Source organism: Argentina silus (genome assembly GCF_951799395.1).
Source record: "Argentina silus genome assembly, chromosome: 12".
Classification (NCBI taxonomy): Eukaryota; Metazoa; Chordata; class Actinopteri; order Argentiniformes; family Argentinidae; genus Argentina; species Argentina silus.
The window spans coordinates 16,727,022-16,744,863 of NC_139666.1; the positions used below are offsets into that span (position 1 = coordinate 16,727,022).

At 43.6% G+C, this 17,842-nt stretch overlaps 1 protein-coding gene across 1 annotated transcript; it reads left to right on the top strand.

The window, feature by feature from the left end:
* Nucleotides 1-717: 717 nt before the first annotated feature.
* tmtc4 (transmembrane O-mannosyltransferase targeting cadherins 4) lies at nt 718-10,031 on the top strand. Its single transcript, XM_083682197.1, has 18 exons — nt 718-1,190; nt 1,476-1,679; nt 1,798-1,913; nt 2,114-2,330; nt 3,503-3,590; nt 3,971-4,071; nt 4,404-4,496; nt 4,679-4,840; nt 5,304-5,506; nt 5,865-6,039; nt 6,170-6,301; nt 6,695-6,774; nt 6,988-7,095; nt 7,248-7,389; nt 7,633-7,747; nt 9,091-9,203; nt 9,458-9,527; nt 9,777-10,031. The coding sequence occupies exons 2-18, from the start codon at nt 1,518-1,520 to the stop codon at nt 9,923-9,925; spliced, it is 2,226 nt and encodes a 741-aa protein (XP_083538323.1). The 5' UTR covers nt 718-1,190; nt 1,476-1,517; the 3' UTR covers nt 9,926-10,031.
* The last annotated feature ends 7,811 nt before the right edge of the window (nt 10,032-17,842 follow it).

Below are 17,842 nucleotides of genomic sequence, written 5' to 3' on the forward strand. Positions count from 1 at the left end.
GATGGTCAGAGTGCTGGCTGGTTTGTGGTGTGTCAGCAGTTCCAAAAGAGGAAAAATAGTTGGACAATCAATAGCAGGATTATAGCATATGTCAGAGGGCTGCCCACCAACAATTTACATATCACTAGCCAGTGCATCTCTTGTCAACTTTTCCTTACTGAAATATAGTTTATTGTGAAAACACACACAGTACAGTAGGTTATAGCCAAAACACAATTACACAGAGAGAGAGAGAGAGAGAGAGAGAGTATGTGTGTGTGTGTGTGTGTGTGTGTGTGTGTGAGAGAGAGAGAGAGAGAGAGAGAGAGAGAGAGAGAGAGAGAGAGAGAGAGAAGTCCCTCATGTTTACAAATAGAGCATGCCATCAGCAAGATGAATCACATTCACATTTTTGCCAACAGTGCAAGCAAAGTACAGTACATGTAGTACTGCAGTATGCATTATTACATACAATTTGCAATGGCAATGTTGTGAAACTAACAACAAACATTTCCTCCATCATGTACATCTGCAAAGGAGATGGCAGGTACCTCTTCCCCCCAAAAAAAACAGGTCTATTGCAAATAAATAAATGCTTTTTTTTTATATTATTTTTTTTATTGTTGTACATCATCATAGGGCTACAGTATCAAGAAACATCCACATCCACGTTTGCCCTGTGTTGATATAATGAAACAATGTGATGTCACGTGACTCCCACTTTACAGCACGCTTGAGCAAACGAGGAAGTTTACCAGTCGCGAACTGTTCGTGTACGCCCATCGGCCGTACAGACAGTTGTCAAATTTATTTATAGAGTGCATTGACTACAGTTAGCTTGCAATTCGGTCGTCTTGCAATGCCATTTTCAACGTATATTTCATCGACAAATTCGGACATGTTCAACTAACCTCAGCAGCAGCAGCAGCAGCTAGTTGGCTAGTTAGCGAGCAATGTTTACTTGTCAACTCACTGGCAATGCATCCGACTGCCACACCAATGCAGTCGTCGTAGCTAATGTTATTGTAGACTAAGTAAGCGATAACGCGTTTAGGGACTGTTATGAAACAGCTATGTTAGCTGTTAATGTTCTGCAGATACGAAATTTTATTAGGGAAGAACATTTGTTAGCAAGCTAGCGAGGCAGCAGTGCAATGGGAACACGTGCTTGACAGCTCTCCCTTTCTAACTTCGTCTTCCAAAATGAGGAGGTATGCTTGCATGCGATTTGTCCCTGCAAGTAATCATCTATCTATCAACAGACTCTTGTGTCAAATGTGATTGTTTTTTTTCATTGCGTTGTACATAGCTACAGTAGCTTGCTAACTAACTGATTTCATGTTCACATACTGCATGTTGCTACTAGCTAGATTAGAAGTCAATCATTGGTGAGACAGGTTCAATTCCAACCAAGGTAATGATGGTAGCAAGGATCTTGTTGCGTCAGCGCCACTAAAGTCTTGTCATTTGATACGTTTCGTCCGCATGTCCTCCAGGGAATAGATGGCGATGCAGGACGACCAAAGAACCAATGCACAATGGCACTGTCTGAAGTTCATTGGGACCGCACAATACCCCTACCAAAGCTTGCCCCATTCCACTCAAAGATCACCGTTGCTTTCGTAGCACTTCTGTGTTTCATCAACAGCTATGATGGGGAGTTTGTGTTTGATGATTCCGAAGCTATTGTCAATAACAAGGTAATGTTGTCTATTACATACACACACACGCCAAATTGTTACCAACATGATATAGCCTTCAGTATTCTCGGTAGGTTTGTGTCAGTTGTTTCAATATTCAAGTTTGTTTCTCCTGCAGGACTTAAACCCAGCAACGCCACTGAACAACATCTGGACAAATGACTTCTGGGGAAGTAACCTGAGCAGCAACTCCAGCCACAAATCCTACAGACCTCTCACTGTCCTCACATTTAGGTAGGCCCACCACACACACACACACACACACACATACAGTCATCAAGTTCACATATTGATCTTTGTCCTATAGGCAAGTTTCTCTTTCTCAAGTCCTATCTTTACACCATGCTTTATTACAACACATAAACTCTTTATCAGATCTGCCATTGTGATTGTAGCAAAGTATGTGCACTGATACCCCTGTACCATTGTTCCAGGCTGAACTACCTCTTGGCTGGGGGACTGCATCCAGTTGGCTTCCATGTGGTGAACATTGCCCTCCACAGTGTCATATCAGCACTGATGATTGATATGTTTGCGATATTGATTGGTGGCTTGGCCTGCGACGACCAAGGGAGGAGACTGAACGCTGCGCCGAAGGCCTCTCTCCTGGCTGCTCTCCTCTTTGCGGCACACCCAGTCCACACAGAGAGCGTGAGTGGAGAGGGAACCATGACGATGCACCAGCGTCCTCTCCTCAGAACGGATGGATCCCCAACGCTGGGGGCCACGCGGTCACACCACGTTCAGTGTTTGATCGATTGATTGCTGCCTCCATCACATTGGAATGATTTGGCCTTTTTGTTTATTTCCGTTCTGCCGCTTTATGGGCTGTTCGTCCCATTATCTGTGAACCGAGTGACTTGTTTTGTTTTAATGAGTCTAATGATATGGTTACCTCTCCCTGGTAAACAATCTATTTGTTCTAAAGCCACAACAATGCAACCCCCCGTTACGACCTCCTGTTCCACAGGCTGTTGTTTTATTAAACATGCATTAGAGTCGTGCTAGGAACAAAGCCCAATCTCAGCTGCATGTGCGTGGTCACGGTGTGTGTTGTAGCTAGGCCAGACTATTAGCGGAATCAGGATGCTTATTGACCTGGTCGTGTCCATGGCCCCCCCTCTCTTGTTCTCTTTAATCAGACAGGGAGAGGGCTGGGGGAGACCTGGGGGGGTGGGAGGCCGGCAGACCACTGACTTAGACCTGCTGTATGTATCAAAGGAGCCAGCCCCAGGATCCCAGTTGTACACAGTACACACAGTACACACAGTACACACAGTACACAGTTCTCACTCACAGGCTAGGCTGGTAATGATGATCCTCCTGTGCTAGCTGTTAATTGGCCACGGGCAGTAATGGCTGGTACATTGCAGCACCAGATGTGATACACACACACACACACACACTCCCTCTCCTATCTGTGTGTGTGTGTGAGTGAAAGTGAGTGAGAGAGAGATGGTGTTTTACTAGGCCTGTAACAAGCACAAGTTGCTGAGAACTACAGTCCGTTCAGAGTGTGTAAGTCTTTAATTGGCCACGGGCAGTAATGGCTGGTACATTGCAGCACCAGATGTGATACATAGATAGGAGAGGGAGTGTGTGTGTGTGAGAGAGAGATGGTGTTTTACTCCGTTCAGAGTGTGTAAGTCTTTGTAATATTCTGCACAATATTTTCTCCAACTGTTAACTTAGCTCTGTTACCCTAGCCAATCCCCTCAAGATCTATGAGGAGTGTCCAGGGTTTGGGACTAAAGTGTGATTTTGGACCTGAGCGCGTCTTTCATACCAACATTGAAGTCCTGTCCCTTCTCTCTCTGTCTCAGGTGGCGGGGATAGTGGGTAGGGCAGACCTGTTGTGTGCCCTTTTCTTCCAGCTCTCCTTTCTCACCTACTGCAAAGCCTTCAGCGCAGGTGGGTGTTTGATGCATGCAGTGACGAATGTAAAAATGGAAGAATGTAAGAAATCGGGAGGACGGGCTCATTGTAATGCATGGAATGAGGAATCTGGAATGTTCAAGGTTTGATACCATTCCTCATTCCATTCCATGCATTCTACCTTCACCAGCCTCCCCTGATACATAGACATGCACACATACAGTACATGAGTACTTACATATCCATACATCGCCTCCAGAAAGAAAGAAAGGCATATTCCCTATCTCCCCTTCTCCTTCTAGAACATTGTTTATGCCGTGCCATCAGTGCCCCTCTCTGAGGCATCGCTGTTTTTTTTTTTTAGGGAACGTTCGGTCATGAAAAATTCATGACCTATGTGTTCATGTCCTCTACAGGCAGTGACAGAGATGAGAAGTTTTCTGTCCAGTGGATTGCTGTTAGCCTCTCGCTTTGCGCTGCAGCCATGCTCTGTAAAGAACAAGGCATCACAGTCCTGGTGAGGCCATCCAAACACTCTGACATCAATGGATGTATCCAACTCCCTTTTTTTTTTTTTTTTTTAAACATTTTATTTACATTCATTGTAACATGTATTGTGTTTATGATTTAGCCTATGTTATAAAAGCCATTTTTATTGAATGTGTTGCTCACCATCGTAACGGTGACATCTGTCTCCAAAAAATGACGAATGTCTCCCAGTTATGTTTCCATTCTGCAGTTTGTGATGTACAGATGTTCATAGCATATTGAGATCATTGTTGCTGGCCCACATTGTGCTGTAAGGGTACAGTAAGTTAATTTTCCCCCGTGGGCTCTCTGTTTTCTCAGGGAGTGAATGCTGCCTTTGATGTCCTCCTGATCTGTAACGTAAATGTCTACGAGCTCAGCCAGAGGCTCTTCTTCCGAAGGAAACCAGCAGACGTGAGTCACCTGCTCCGGCCCCACTCAGATTCCACCACACACACACACACACACACACACACACACACACACACACACACCATGGTCACCATACACTGCCTTTTCCTACTGTATGTTAGCAGCTAGCCTGCTTACAGAGCAGTGGTTTGAATCCAATGACCGTGGGTTCTGTTCTGTGTCAGGTGAGTGAGTTACTGCGTACAGGTCTGCTGACCCGATTGGCTCTTCTGGCTCTGGGAGGAGCGTCAATGCTCTATGCACGCTGGAGGATCATGGGAACTGGGCCCCCGGCATTCACTGAAGTAGACAACCCAGCATCCTTTGCAGAAAATGTATTTCTTCGAGTAAGTACATCAGAGACTTGTTGAATGTTCTACTGTATGAAGTTCACAATATAGTGATGCAATGATATTTGTCACAATGTCATGATATCACCTTATTGTGGGTTGAAGGATATAAATAGACTTTCTTCTAAAAAAGCTTTTTTAGTTTTTTTGGGGCTATACTGGTTTAAAAGTTGAATATCAGACTACTAAATAAATAAATCGCCACCAGGTATCTTTTGGTTTTGCATTGATTTTCATATACCGCATACACTTGATGGTATTTATTAACATCTAACTAACATTGCCTCATTTTACTAGTCGAGTGAACCAAGAATAATCCAATCCATATTTCTTTCATCCTCAATGCTGAAAGACTTGATTTGTTTTGATTTCAAATTTTTGATTTCCCTTATCCCTTCCTCTTCTTCTCCTCCCTCTTGTCTTTCATTCTGCTCCCTTCTCATTCCCGTTTGATTGGCAGATAGTGAACTATAATTACTACTACTCTCTGAATGCCTGGCTGCTGCTGTGTCCCTGGTGGCTGTGTTTTGATTGGTCCATGGGCTGTGTGCCCCTCATTAAGTCAGCCACTGATTGGAGGATGGTGTGGCTGCTGCTGCTCTGGTGCTTCTTGATCGGCTTGATAAGCCAAGCCTTATGCTCACAGGACAGCCAGAGGAGGAGGTAAGAGAGCACATGCGTCTCACACACACTCACCATAGATGTGATCTAATACGTGTTGGGCTTCTTTCGACTAATACTTGATTATGAAAAGTGGATATCATATCTACTGCAGTGTGACTAGGACATCACGAGTTCATGGCTTAAAGAGAACTCTCCGTTGATTTAGAACTGGAGACCGTATGCGTTGGGCGAAAGAAAAACAAAGTTGTATAAAGTCAAATAACGGCATTAAGCTAGCACATAACATCCCTTGGAGCATATGAAACAGTGGGTGGGTATTATCTTGTCTTCTATGTACCCTGCAACCAGTATAATCTTAAGTTTTGACAGTTTACACCTCCATAACCCCCCCTGTCAGGACGTTGACCTTAGGGCTGGTGCTGCTGGTGGTCCCCTTCCTGCCTGCCTGTAACGTGTTCTTCAGGGTGGGCTTCGTCATCGCTGAGAGGGTCCTCTACCTGTCCTCGGCTGGCTACTGTCTGATCCTGGCTTACGCCCTCGGACGCTGCTGCTGCTGCTGGAGCAAGCACAAGGTGCCCTACACAACAACACACCGTGGACTTAATTTTGATTACCGTTCTCTCCTCCTTGACGTGTTCGATTCTCACCATTTTGTCTGTCTGTGTCTGTGTGCGTGCGTGCGCTTGTCTTGTCTCTCTGTAGAGGCTGCTCGGCGTGTCCCTCCTGGCTCTGTTGTGTGTGTACGTGGCTCGCTGTGCTCTACGCAGTCACCAGTGGAGGTCAGAGCAAAGCCTCTTCACCAGCGCCTTGTCCGTATGTCCACTCAATGCAAAGGTAAGCATGTTTTTTTTGTCTGTCTGTCTGTCTGTCTCATAAGGTGAAATGACATACTGTGTGTCCATCAGCCTCTGTTCCATTTGTCATTCCGTCTGTCTATATCTGTTTCTATCTGTCTCTCAGTCCACTAAACACAGAGGTGAGCAAAAGACTTTCTGTCTCTATCTATCTATCTATCTATCTATCTATCTATCCATCTATCCATCTATCCATCCATCCATGTAGTGCCATGATCTGATGACATTGTGCTCTTCTTGTGTAGCCTCTTCTGGCACTGCCAGTGATATCCTGATTAAAAGAAAAAGGATACAATGATCAAGGCTCTCATGTTTTCCTCTGTTCTGACTTTGCTGCTGCTGCTGCTGTTGTTGATGCTGCTTCTTTCTCCAGGTCCATTACAATGTGGGGAAGAACCTGGCAGACAGAGGGAATAGCAGCGCTGCCATCAAATACTACAGAGAGGCAGTCAGGTACTAATGCCACGTTCACACTGTCTGGCAATAACTCTTAACCCTAACATCCACACCAGCAAAACTTTTACTGTGTAACAATATTCAATCATTACAAAATGTCAATGAATTATGAAAAAAAAACAAAAAAAAGTAGACTTCCGAACAAAAACCTTTTGTTCAGGTACTGTAGCGTGTGGTAGATTATTCCATTCCATACCGTCCGTCTCTCAGGTTGCATCCCACATACGTCCATGCCATGAACAACCTGGGCAACATCCTGAAGGAGAGGAATGAGCTGGTGGAGGCGGAGCAACTGCTCTCTAAAGCCGTTACCATCCAGTAGGTGCCTTTTACAGTGTTTTACTATAGACACACTCTGCATCAAGAGCCAGTCAGGTCTGAGGCTTGAGGTCTGCAGGCACCGATGCTCTCTTGAGAAACCTCACTGATACCTGTGTTGTTGTTGTTGTTGTTGTTGTTGTTCCTTCCAGGTCTGACTTTGCTGCTGCATGGATGAATCTGGGAATAGTGCAGAACAGCCTTCAGAAGTTTGAGGACGCGGAGCAGAGTTACTGGAACGCCATCCGATTCAGGAAGAAGTACCCAGACTGTTACTACAACCTGGGCCGCTTGGTGTGTGTGTATATATATATATATATATGTATTATATGTATGTATAGGCTTGTGCAGTTGACACTGTCTTGTGAAGTTCCTTTTACATCCCTGATGGCATTATTAAACAATGTTGATAACTAAAATATGATGTGGGTGTGTAGGGTCGTCAGTATGTATGACTTCTATCACTATTCAGACTGATATCTATAATAGAGGATTTTTAATTGATCAACAACTCAACATCACTCCCGTCCTGTGTAGTATGCAGATCTGAACAGACACCTGGATGCCCTGAATGCATGGAGGAATGCCACCGTGCTGAAGCCTGACCACAGCCTGGCCTGGAACAACATGGTCATCCTGCTGGACAACACCGGTAACTACACACTCTCTCTCTCCCCCCCCCCCCCCCCTTTCTGTCTCTGTCTCTCTCTCTCTCTCTCTCTCTTGAATTCAAAACATATATGTGAAGATGACAATATCCTTTTCATCTCTCTCTCTCTCTCTCTGACCACACACTACCCCAGTAGTTACTGTCTGTCTATTCCTTTATGTTTCAGTAGGGCTTCACTGATGTAATATGGTAGAATACCATCAATGAAGGGAACAATCTTTTGGCTGAAAACATATTTTAAATCAACATTTTTTTGACAGATGAGTCAAGTATTGATTTGTATAGATGATGTGCTCTGTATAGTTAGACAAGAAGATGAATATTTGTGTTCACTCATTGGTATTCACATTTGTTCAAACTGTCTTCTGGCGACAGATTGTTCCAAACATTAACAGTGGAGAAACAAAGCACCATATTTTGGAAAGGGGGAAATTTGATCTAAGCGCCCAACATGATTAGACCGGAAGAGCAGGAATCAGCAATGCTTGAAATTTATGTATTAAAGCTTTGTGTGTGTAGTTTTAAAGGCACTCTTCCCTGCCGTGTGGAGAATGCACTGATTTCCAGACGCTGGAGCCGTTTTGTCAGAACCCTCTCCCGAGGGGGCGGAGTCTCCCAGGAGGGCTCTGGAACTGTCCAATCAGGGGTCTTTATGCTGATCAAACACAGACGGACACAGTCAGGACAGTGCCCCCTCAGAGTTGCACCTACCCCCCCCCAACTCATTTGTTCCCCAAATCTGACAGTAGTACAGCCCACCCCCTCCCCCCTCCCCCACCCCCCCCAAAAAAAAACTCCAAAGAAATGTATTCCCTTACTCTCCTTTTTCACCTTGTACAGAGACAAAGCTGAACCTGCACACACACACACACACACACACACACACACACACTGGTTTAAGGGCACAGGGCATCTCTCTCTCTCTCTCTCTCTCTTTCGTAAGACAGGTCTCTGACAGAGATCAATAACCCAGTGGGCCTTGTGTTCAACCCTAATTAGGAGACTAAACCGCTCTTCCATGTGTGAAGAGGAAAAACTCTGCTCTAGATACCACTGACAAATCAAGGAGACACACCAGACTCTATGTAGACTGACTTTTATTGACATTTTATCCATCCATTTGTATGCTATTAGTGTCCGTGTGAAGTTGCTGACTGTCTTATGAGCTCTAAGCATCTACCCATGTGGTAGGTCCTTCTTACACACTTATAATGTTGATTTTGGAACAATGCTTTACTGGAGTAAATTTTGTAATTTATATAATATTTATTTCATTTTGCCTGTCTCTCTTTCTGTCCGTTTGTCCTCTCTCTCATGTCGTCTAGGCAACCTGGCCCAAGCAGAGATTATAGGCCGAGAGGCTCTGAAGCTCCTCCCAAACGACCACACAATCATGTTCTCATTGGCCAACGTCCTGGGCAAACTACAGAAGTATAAAGTCAGTCAGCACAGCTTTAATTTGAACTTTGGTTAATTGATATATGATGTATTATATTGCTCTCTGTTGTGTGTTTGGGAGGAGATTTACTACACAAGTCGTATAAAATGTTTACATGCGTAACTTCTACAGTATATTTAGTACTGGTAGTACACACAACTATTGACATTTACTGTTAATGCCACCCTGAGTAGGCAAAGGGGTATTCTGCTACAGGTTTGTTCTGAACCATATCTTGTGTGTTTTTCACACAGGAGTCAGAGGGCTTCTTTCTCCAAGCTCTGAGGATCAACCCAAATGCTGCCAGTTGCCATGGCAATCTAGGTAAGACCAGTGTGCCTCAAGTGATGTTTTATGTTGAGACATTTTATGTCCTAACAATTTAAAGACCGATGTCAATACATTTAACATTTACATGTTGATAAAACCATCTTTTGGGATTGATGCAGACAGGGTAGTCACTTTGTGACAAAGGTATTTGTAGAAAGCGCTAAATAAAGGGAATTTGATATTTGTATGAGATTTGTACATTGTCTTAAGTCTGAAGTAAGTGTTTCTCTCCATTGCTCTCAGCTGTGTTGTACCATCGTTGGGGGAAACTGGAGTTGGCCCAGAGACACTACGAGCTGTCTCTGAAGCTGGACCCCGAGGCCCCCGGGACCAGGGACAACTACAACATGCTGCGACGCAAACTGGACCAGCTCCAACGGACCACACCCTGAGGGACTCAAACACTGCATGCTGAAAACACACACTCACTCACTCATTCATTCATACATTCATTGATTCATTCCAGCTTTGTGATATTTCCATTATTTAAAAATAAAGACCATGATCTGTGAATTTGTTCTTGGCATCTTACTTGATAATCCAGCCCTAATTTTGCACAAAAATGACTACATACAGTGCCCTGTGTAAGTAATGGGACAGTGAAGCATTTGTTCTTTGGATTTGTGTATATATTGGTTTCACCATTCAGAAATTACAACACTTTTTATGCATAAACCCTCTGTTTTACGGTACCTAAAGGTAATGGGACAATTGGCTTGACAGGTGTTGCTGGTAAGTCAGATGTGTTCCGTCACATCATGCAGGCATAAGACAGCTTTCAATGTCGTCTGTTGATTCTAGGCTTTGGATTTGCTTTTGAAGTTGGCTATTGGTGTCTGTCAACATGAGGACTAGAGAGGTGTCAGTGAAGGTCAAGGAAGCCATTATTATGCTGAAAACAACAAACTCAGAAACAGCCAAAACCTTCGGCTTGCCAAAATGAACAGTTTGGAACATCATCATCAAAAAGAACCAAACGCACTGGTGATCTCAGAAATCGCAAACGGGCTAGTAGGCCAAGGAAGACTTCCACTGATGGAATATGACCGAAGAATGCTCACCATAATTAATAAAAAAACCAAAACAACTGTCCCACAGATCAGGAATGCTCTCCAGGAGGTAGGCGTGAATGTGTCAGACAGAGACTACCATCCGCAGCCAGACATCATCAGCCAGACTACAGACACTTCACTGCAAGGTGCAAACCACTACTGTAGTTATCCTCAGAAAGGATGGTCAGGTTACAGTTCGCTAAAAAGCCTGCAGAGGTCTGTAAAAAGCTGAGAATCTCTACGTTAACCTCATAGTAATTGTTTGATCTCAAATCCAAACATTTGGAGTGTAGAGCCAAAAGAAGAAAAAATGCTTCACTGTCCCATTACTTACGCAGGGCACTGTATATTAAACCATTGTCATAATTCAAGTATAAAGTACATTTCTGTAAGCTCCCCACATGGAAATATTTGTGTGTAATAACAAAATCAGTTGTCTTTAATTTCATATAGATTTTTCTCTGATGTCTCTTTGATGTCATCTGGCTTTGTTTAAAGATTGGAGTGTCGGAGGCAGGTGTTCTAGAATGCTAACTCTGGTCACATGGCTATCTGAATGTTCCGTGCGGCCTTGTTCTTCGGACATGTGGAACCCATCCTCACTGAACCCAGTCCTCTTCTCTCACCTCTGACCCCGTGTTGTGTCAGCTGGCTGAAGCCCTGTGCATGTGTGGATCTCGACCAGTCCTTGTAAACTGTGTTTGGGTTGGCTGTCCCTCAGGAGCTCCACATGCTACCATGCTGGAGAGTCGCTACAGTTTTTACACATCGTATTCTTGTACAATCAGCTGCATTCCTTAACCCTAGAGGGAAAAGAGAACCTAGTTCAGCAGTCACCGTTGTTTACTATCTGTGAGGAGCATCAGAAGATGAGGTCAGACCATCGGGCTGGTTTGTGTTACCGTGTTTGTTATCACTAATGAACCATCTTTCTGTTCCTGAGTGGGATGTCACTGGGCTGGGATCAGGACCCCTCTGCCTCTCCCGGCCCTCCCCCTCCTCCCCCCTCCACCCCCCAGCCTCTGTAGTTAATGTGAGAAAGGTGTTTGGTGGGGAAGTTTTTCTGAAGTGTCCATGAGGAGACGAGGGGTCAGCTGAGACAGGAAACCTGTGGCCGTCACTGTATGAAAACAGCTCAAAGAGGCTTCAAAGAGAGCTGGGATGAGCTCCCTAGGGGATTCACACACACACCCACACACACACACACACACACACACACACACACACACACACACACACACACACACACACACACACACACACACACACACACACACAGACTCCTCTTGAAGGAGACCACCAAGGGAAGGGGTGACCTCCATGTGAAACATCAGTCAACAAGTGTGCACTTGGGTTCAAAGTTCAATGCACTTCTATTTTTTCACCTGCTTCCTACAGCTAGCAGGAAACTTTTGAAGAGCTGGCTGACTGGTATAGCTTAGCTAAGGGCAGCTCGGTTTGTTTACACATACAGTACAATACACAAGTTGTGCTGGAAACTGCCTTTGATGCCTGGAAGATGTTACTGATACACTCTAAGGGGGGTGACACAGCACACATGACTATCAATGTCCTCTGCTATAAGTACAACTTCCTGAATATGCTACTAATATCCAGTAATGAAATTTCCCTGTTATGTTATGTTTTTTTATTTTCCTTGCTTTGATGCAAAGACACAATGTTGGATATGATTGAAACAGCAATAAATAGCCTATACACAGTGCACTGGCGTCTCAGTGAAGATCAAACCTGTCTCAACACTGGATAACACACACACACACACACACACACACACACACACACACACACACACACACACACACACACATTACTGAGGCCAGCAGGCTCTCTGCTATGGATAGCCTGAAGCTAGAATGAGATGCAATGGGGTTGGACAGTGATTTAATATATCTAAAGATATTTTCTACACACTGGCACTGAGGAATTATATAGACGCACTATAGAGCCCCTGAGACAGTGAATGGAACTGAATGAAAGAACTGGAACGATCGGCTCCTATAGGTTTTGTTCTCTTTTGTAACATCCTGTCTAATGCTGTTTTATCTCGTTCTAGGCCTGGAGCCGGGTGTCTGGCCACAGAGCTCTGCTGGCACATACACTCATCAGTGGGGGAGCAGCCGTTTTATCATAATCATTCTTTGAATACCTTTCATTATCATAACATATGTGTGTAAAGGATGAATCCAGCACCCTGGCCGATGTCTTTATTATGCCTTTCTGACTGTCAAACACCTGGAGTCCTAGGGAGTGGCATTAATAAAATATGTTACCTTCATGAAGTCTGCTTTTTTTTTTTACTGGGTTATTTCCATTTCACACCTTTAACAGTACCTGTTCAGTTGCTTCACCACAATGATACAATCAATTAAATACTGATAAGTATCACAAGGCATAGACAATAGCCTGAACTCTAGTTCTGTGGTACACACTATACAGTGTGGGTTGAAAATGATTATATTGATGTTATTTGATTGTTGAACAATTGAACAAAGCTGCACAGTAAAGTCCTGGGCAAGGGACATACAGAACAGTCCAATACAGTGCTGGGCTTCAATTCCACTGCAGTTAAACCAATACTTAATACTAAAAAAGATAACACATTTTGATTTCCAAAAACCTTTTAACCAAATTACTGTTTTTTAATATTTTATATTGAACGAAAGCACTTAGAGCACAGAGCAGGTGTGCTTTTTTGCATATTCATAAGCCTAAAACACACAGAATTCAGAAACACAGCAGAACTCATCAAGAAATCGACAAAGATATCCTCAAAAAGATGAAATGAAGCAGTGATGGGAATACAACGGGTTGTGTGTTGTCCTCTGAGCTGGAGCGAGGGGACCATGAGGAGTGTGTTGTCCTCTGAGTTGGAGTGAGGGGACCGTAAGGGGTGTGTCGTCCTACCTAACCAATTTCAAGTTGCTTCATTGCGTATTTAACCCCCCCCCCCCCCCCATCCCCTATAGTCCTGACCCTAACCTTCCACCCAAATCCACTCTCTATATATAAGAGGTCCTCTGACAAACCTCTAATGAATTTGACAAGACATGATCAGGGTTAGCCCTGCGATGCCCTAGCTGGCCCTCCCTAGCCCTCCCCTCGCGTCCGACTACAACAACCCTAATGGACTCTGATGTACACCTCCATCTTGCCTGTCTAATTGACGTTAATGCTGCCGACTTAAACCAACAGTCTCCCGCCTGCCCCCACTCCCTCCCTCCCTCACTGCCCCTCCCTCCCCCTCCTATAACATGAGGGGTCAAGGGCCATGTTCACTGAATGATCATTAGACTGGGCAGTCCTTATTAGGAAGCAGCTTGTCTGACACCCTGCCCACATTGCGGAGAGGGACCCACCCTGTCTGTTCCATCTAGATCATATTACATGACAAGGCCCTGGTAAATATACCACTAGTGCAGCCTGAGACTGTAGGGCAGTAGGGCACGTGGCATTTGGAGAGGGGTCCACGTCTGTCACAGCATTTCGGTGACAGTGTTCCGTCCGTCTGGTCCACGCGCTCTGTCATTTGAAGGAGGGCCACTGTCACTGGGTGTTGGGGCGCTTGTGTCCGCGCTCGCTGGCATTTTCAGTAGGGATCGCTGTCACAGCCTATCCTGCCACCCTCTCCAGAGTCCCTGGTGTTCGGTGCCCATGATTAATAGTTAGAGATGGGCTATAAAGCGTCCAGTGTGGCCAGATGCTAGCCGTGGCCTTGCTCAAGTAGTATAATGGACATACGCTGCCAATTTGGCCCCCTTACACAGTCTGGAAGTCTACCAAGATTGATTCAGATTCTGTGAAGTGGTGTCCAGGTGCTGTAATGTTGAGATACACTCTGGAACCAAAATATGATTGAAAATGACTAAGAATGCAAAAACACGCCACGAATTCACAACAAATCTGCCCAATTGCAAATATCATAGTCACTGATGCTAGCGTGAAACCTAAACAGATTTAAACAGATTTTTTGTTGTTGCCATTTTCCTCTTTTTTTAAATCAAGAAAATGTTCTTTGCCTGTGGAGGAGGAGAGGAAGAGGGAGGGCTGGTGTCATCTACACCAGGAGCCCTCTGAGGCTGTTTTGCAAAACAAAACGAAGCAGCTAGACCCTTATTGACAAATATAGTGCAGTGAGTCGGAAATGTATTAACTGGCACCAGTTAATGTGTGCATTATTCATTTCTGGTGAGCATGAAAAATGATCTAAAGAGGTCTGAAATTGCAGACGCGCAGGCTGACTGCACAGTGGCTGGGCTCGCTGGTTCGTTTCATCCTTTTGGAGGGGCGGGAGGGATGGAGGGAGGGAGGGGTGAAGGGATGGAGGGGAGGAGTGTGATCCCCTCTCTGGACAGGGCTTTCCAGTAACAGCTGTGCTCCTCACACGAGGGGGCGGCAGCAGCACTGGGAGAGGGGCTGCCTGGGACAGATGGACACACCAGAGCCTCCCCTCTCACGACCCAGTCCGCTACTGTTATTAAAAATACAATATCTGCTGGACTGGGTGAGGGTGTGTGTGTGTGTGTGTGTGTGTGTGTGTGTGTGTGTGTGTGCTACTAGTGTATCTTTGTAAAAAACATAATTGGGTACATGTTTAATTTTTAAAGCTTTTCTGTCAGGAAATTGCAATTGGCATAGCAGGTGTGTGTGTTACTGTGTGTGCGTGCGCGCGTGTCTCTTTCTTTCTCTCTCTATCTGTCTGTACATTCACTGCCCACCGCCAGTATTCACTGCCCTGTGTCTCTCCTTCTTCTTTTTCTCTCTCTTTATTTTCATCTTTGCTTTTTAAACCCTATTCAGCTACCATCCTTCTTCTCTCCGCCTCTCCTTCCCTCTCTCTGTGTCTCCCTCTATCTCAGGCACCGCTAGGAGGTGGTGGGTAGGAGTCTGTGCCAGTGGCATATGGCTTTCCACTGCGCTAAACATTCATACAAAAGACAGGCCCATCAGTCATGACTGTGGCCGGATGAGGGGAGAGACCAGGCCTCTGATGAATGGTGTTTAGGACTTACCTGCTGCTAAAACATTACCACTGAAACACCCGCTTCCCCCCAAGCCCACATGACATTAAGAACCGCAACACCATGAAATACGGCCCTTGTGAGAACACATCATGTACGCCAGGTTATAGCAAATAATAAATAAGCGTTTTAAACCCTCGGCAAGGAACCCCAGGTCAGGCCTTCATAGACCAATTAATGCACAGCATCTGCTGTATGGAAGGAACAGGCTAAAGAACTTCCGAACCATTTTAGGCAATTAAAGATAGCAGAGAACCGCTTCCTGCTCTTTCCAAACCTCTCATTGCTAGAGTAAGCATGGAATGGGTCCCGTAGATTTGACCAAATTAAGCCATTCTTCAGGGATTCTTTATCTGGATCTATGGTAAAACCCACGCGCCTTTGTTCTTTCTTAGTGCCCCAGTGTTTTTCTGCCAAATTTAACAGAAGGCTTGGAGGGTAACGGGGGTCCACCCCAGTATCACCTTCTGGAGCGGAGCAACTAGCAGAGAAAGACAATCAGCCTGAACCCTGCTGTCTGCAGCACAAAGTGAAAAGACTCTAATTGGGCTTTTTTAGGGCTGCATTTTCCTGCAGGATTGCTGGATCATGAAAAAGCAATTAGAGCTTACAGCTACGACTCTAATTCGTTTTTCATCAATCTCTATGCCTGAAAAAAGAGAGACAAATTCGACATTAGTTCACTTGAGTATAGATCTATGCACATTTTAAGAGGGTTCTTTTTAGGAGAGTGAATGACTCAACATTAGCTGGTTTTGATGTTTGTTTACCGCTATGACACACCTTCATAATATTTGAATAATTTAGTAACTGGATGTAAGCATAATCATTTCAACTACATTGCCAGAATAGACACACCTTTGTAAAAAGCTACAAAGCATACATGGAAATTGAGTGAGTGTTTTCCTAAATTAATTGTGCTTTAACATGTGAAAGAAGAAAAAAACCTGGCAAGACAAATGTTGTAGATTGAATCAGTTTAAGAGCCTCAGGAGCTGTGGTTTCCATTGTTACCTGTGGGGGCAGTGTTGCCCACAAAACGACCTCCTCAAATCCACTTCCAGGGGCAGGCATTGAATTAGTTTTATAGAAAAACACACATGTACATAATAATATTCTCAACAACCATTTTTCTCCACAAAACATTTGTTTTCAGCACAAGACAAATATAATGCAGTAGAAGATATGAGGTGAGTAGGAGGATATTGTTATTTAATTGTGACAATTTGTGACAACACACATATTTTTTTTTTTTATTATCTTATTCAAATGTTTATAATAGTCTTATTTTGGAATGTATATATATATATATATATATATATATATATATATATATATATATATATATATATATATATATATATATATATGATATTATATGAATTACAAACATACATATTTAGAAAATAAATAAGGATTTCATCAGCACATAATATATTTAATATTTAAAATACATTTATTATTACCTCCCACTCAGAAATTAAAAATGAATGAAACAACATGTAAGACTTGATTTTTGCAAGGGAGTTATTGTAAGAGTCAATGCAAATCATTAAACCATTCTGCATGGTTTGCAGAATAACCTGACACACTGCAGTATGTCAGGTTATTTCTGATTTATATTGGCATGTGATGTGAAAATTGGAAAACAAATGTTTGATAAAAGGGAAAACTAATGTATAATAAGAAGTATCAAAACAAATGACCTATGATCCTAAACAAACTGTATTGTTTACTCTATCCATTTCCAGAGTAAATCCATTGGCTAATTTCTCACAATTCAAAAGAGATTTCATTAAAGTTTCACTTACTGTGTTTTAATCACTAAAATAACTGATCATGGAAATAAGCATCATCCGTGTTTTTGCATCGAAGAGGAGAATCAAAATCTCATTTTCTAAATGAGTGTGTTTTTCCCTTAGCATCTGTTGGCAATAGAGCTCAAGCAAACAGCAGTTAGCACCCTAGCAAATTAGCCAATCTATTTCAAATAGAGCATAGAGGAGCCAGGAGGCCAATAGAAAAAGATCTTAGGATACGTTGCCAAGATTCATCTAAAACTTCCTAGTTAACTTTTTCATCAGACAAACTTCACCATGAAACATGTTTATCCTGGAGCTTCGAGAACCATACATATTTTCGAATAAATATAATGAAATGCATGTGCAGAGAGAAAAATCACATGAATACATTCTGGATCTACTGTAATTGCCTTTAC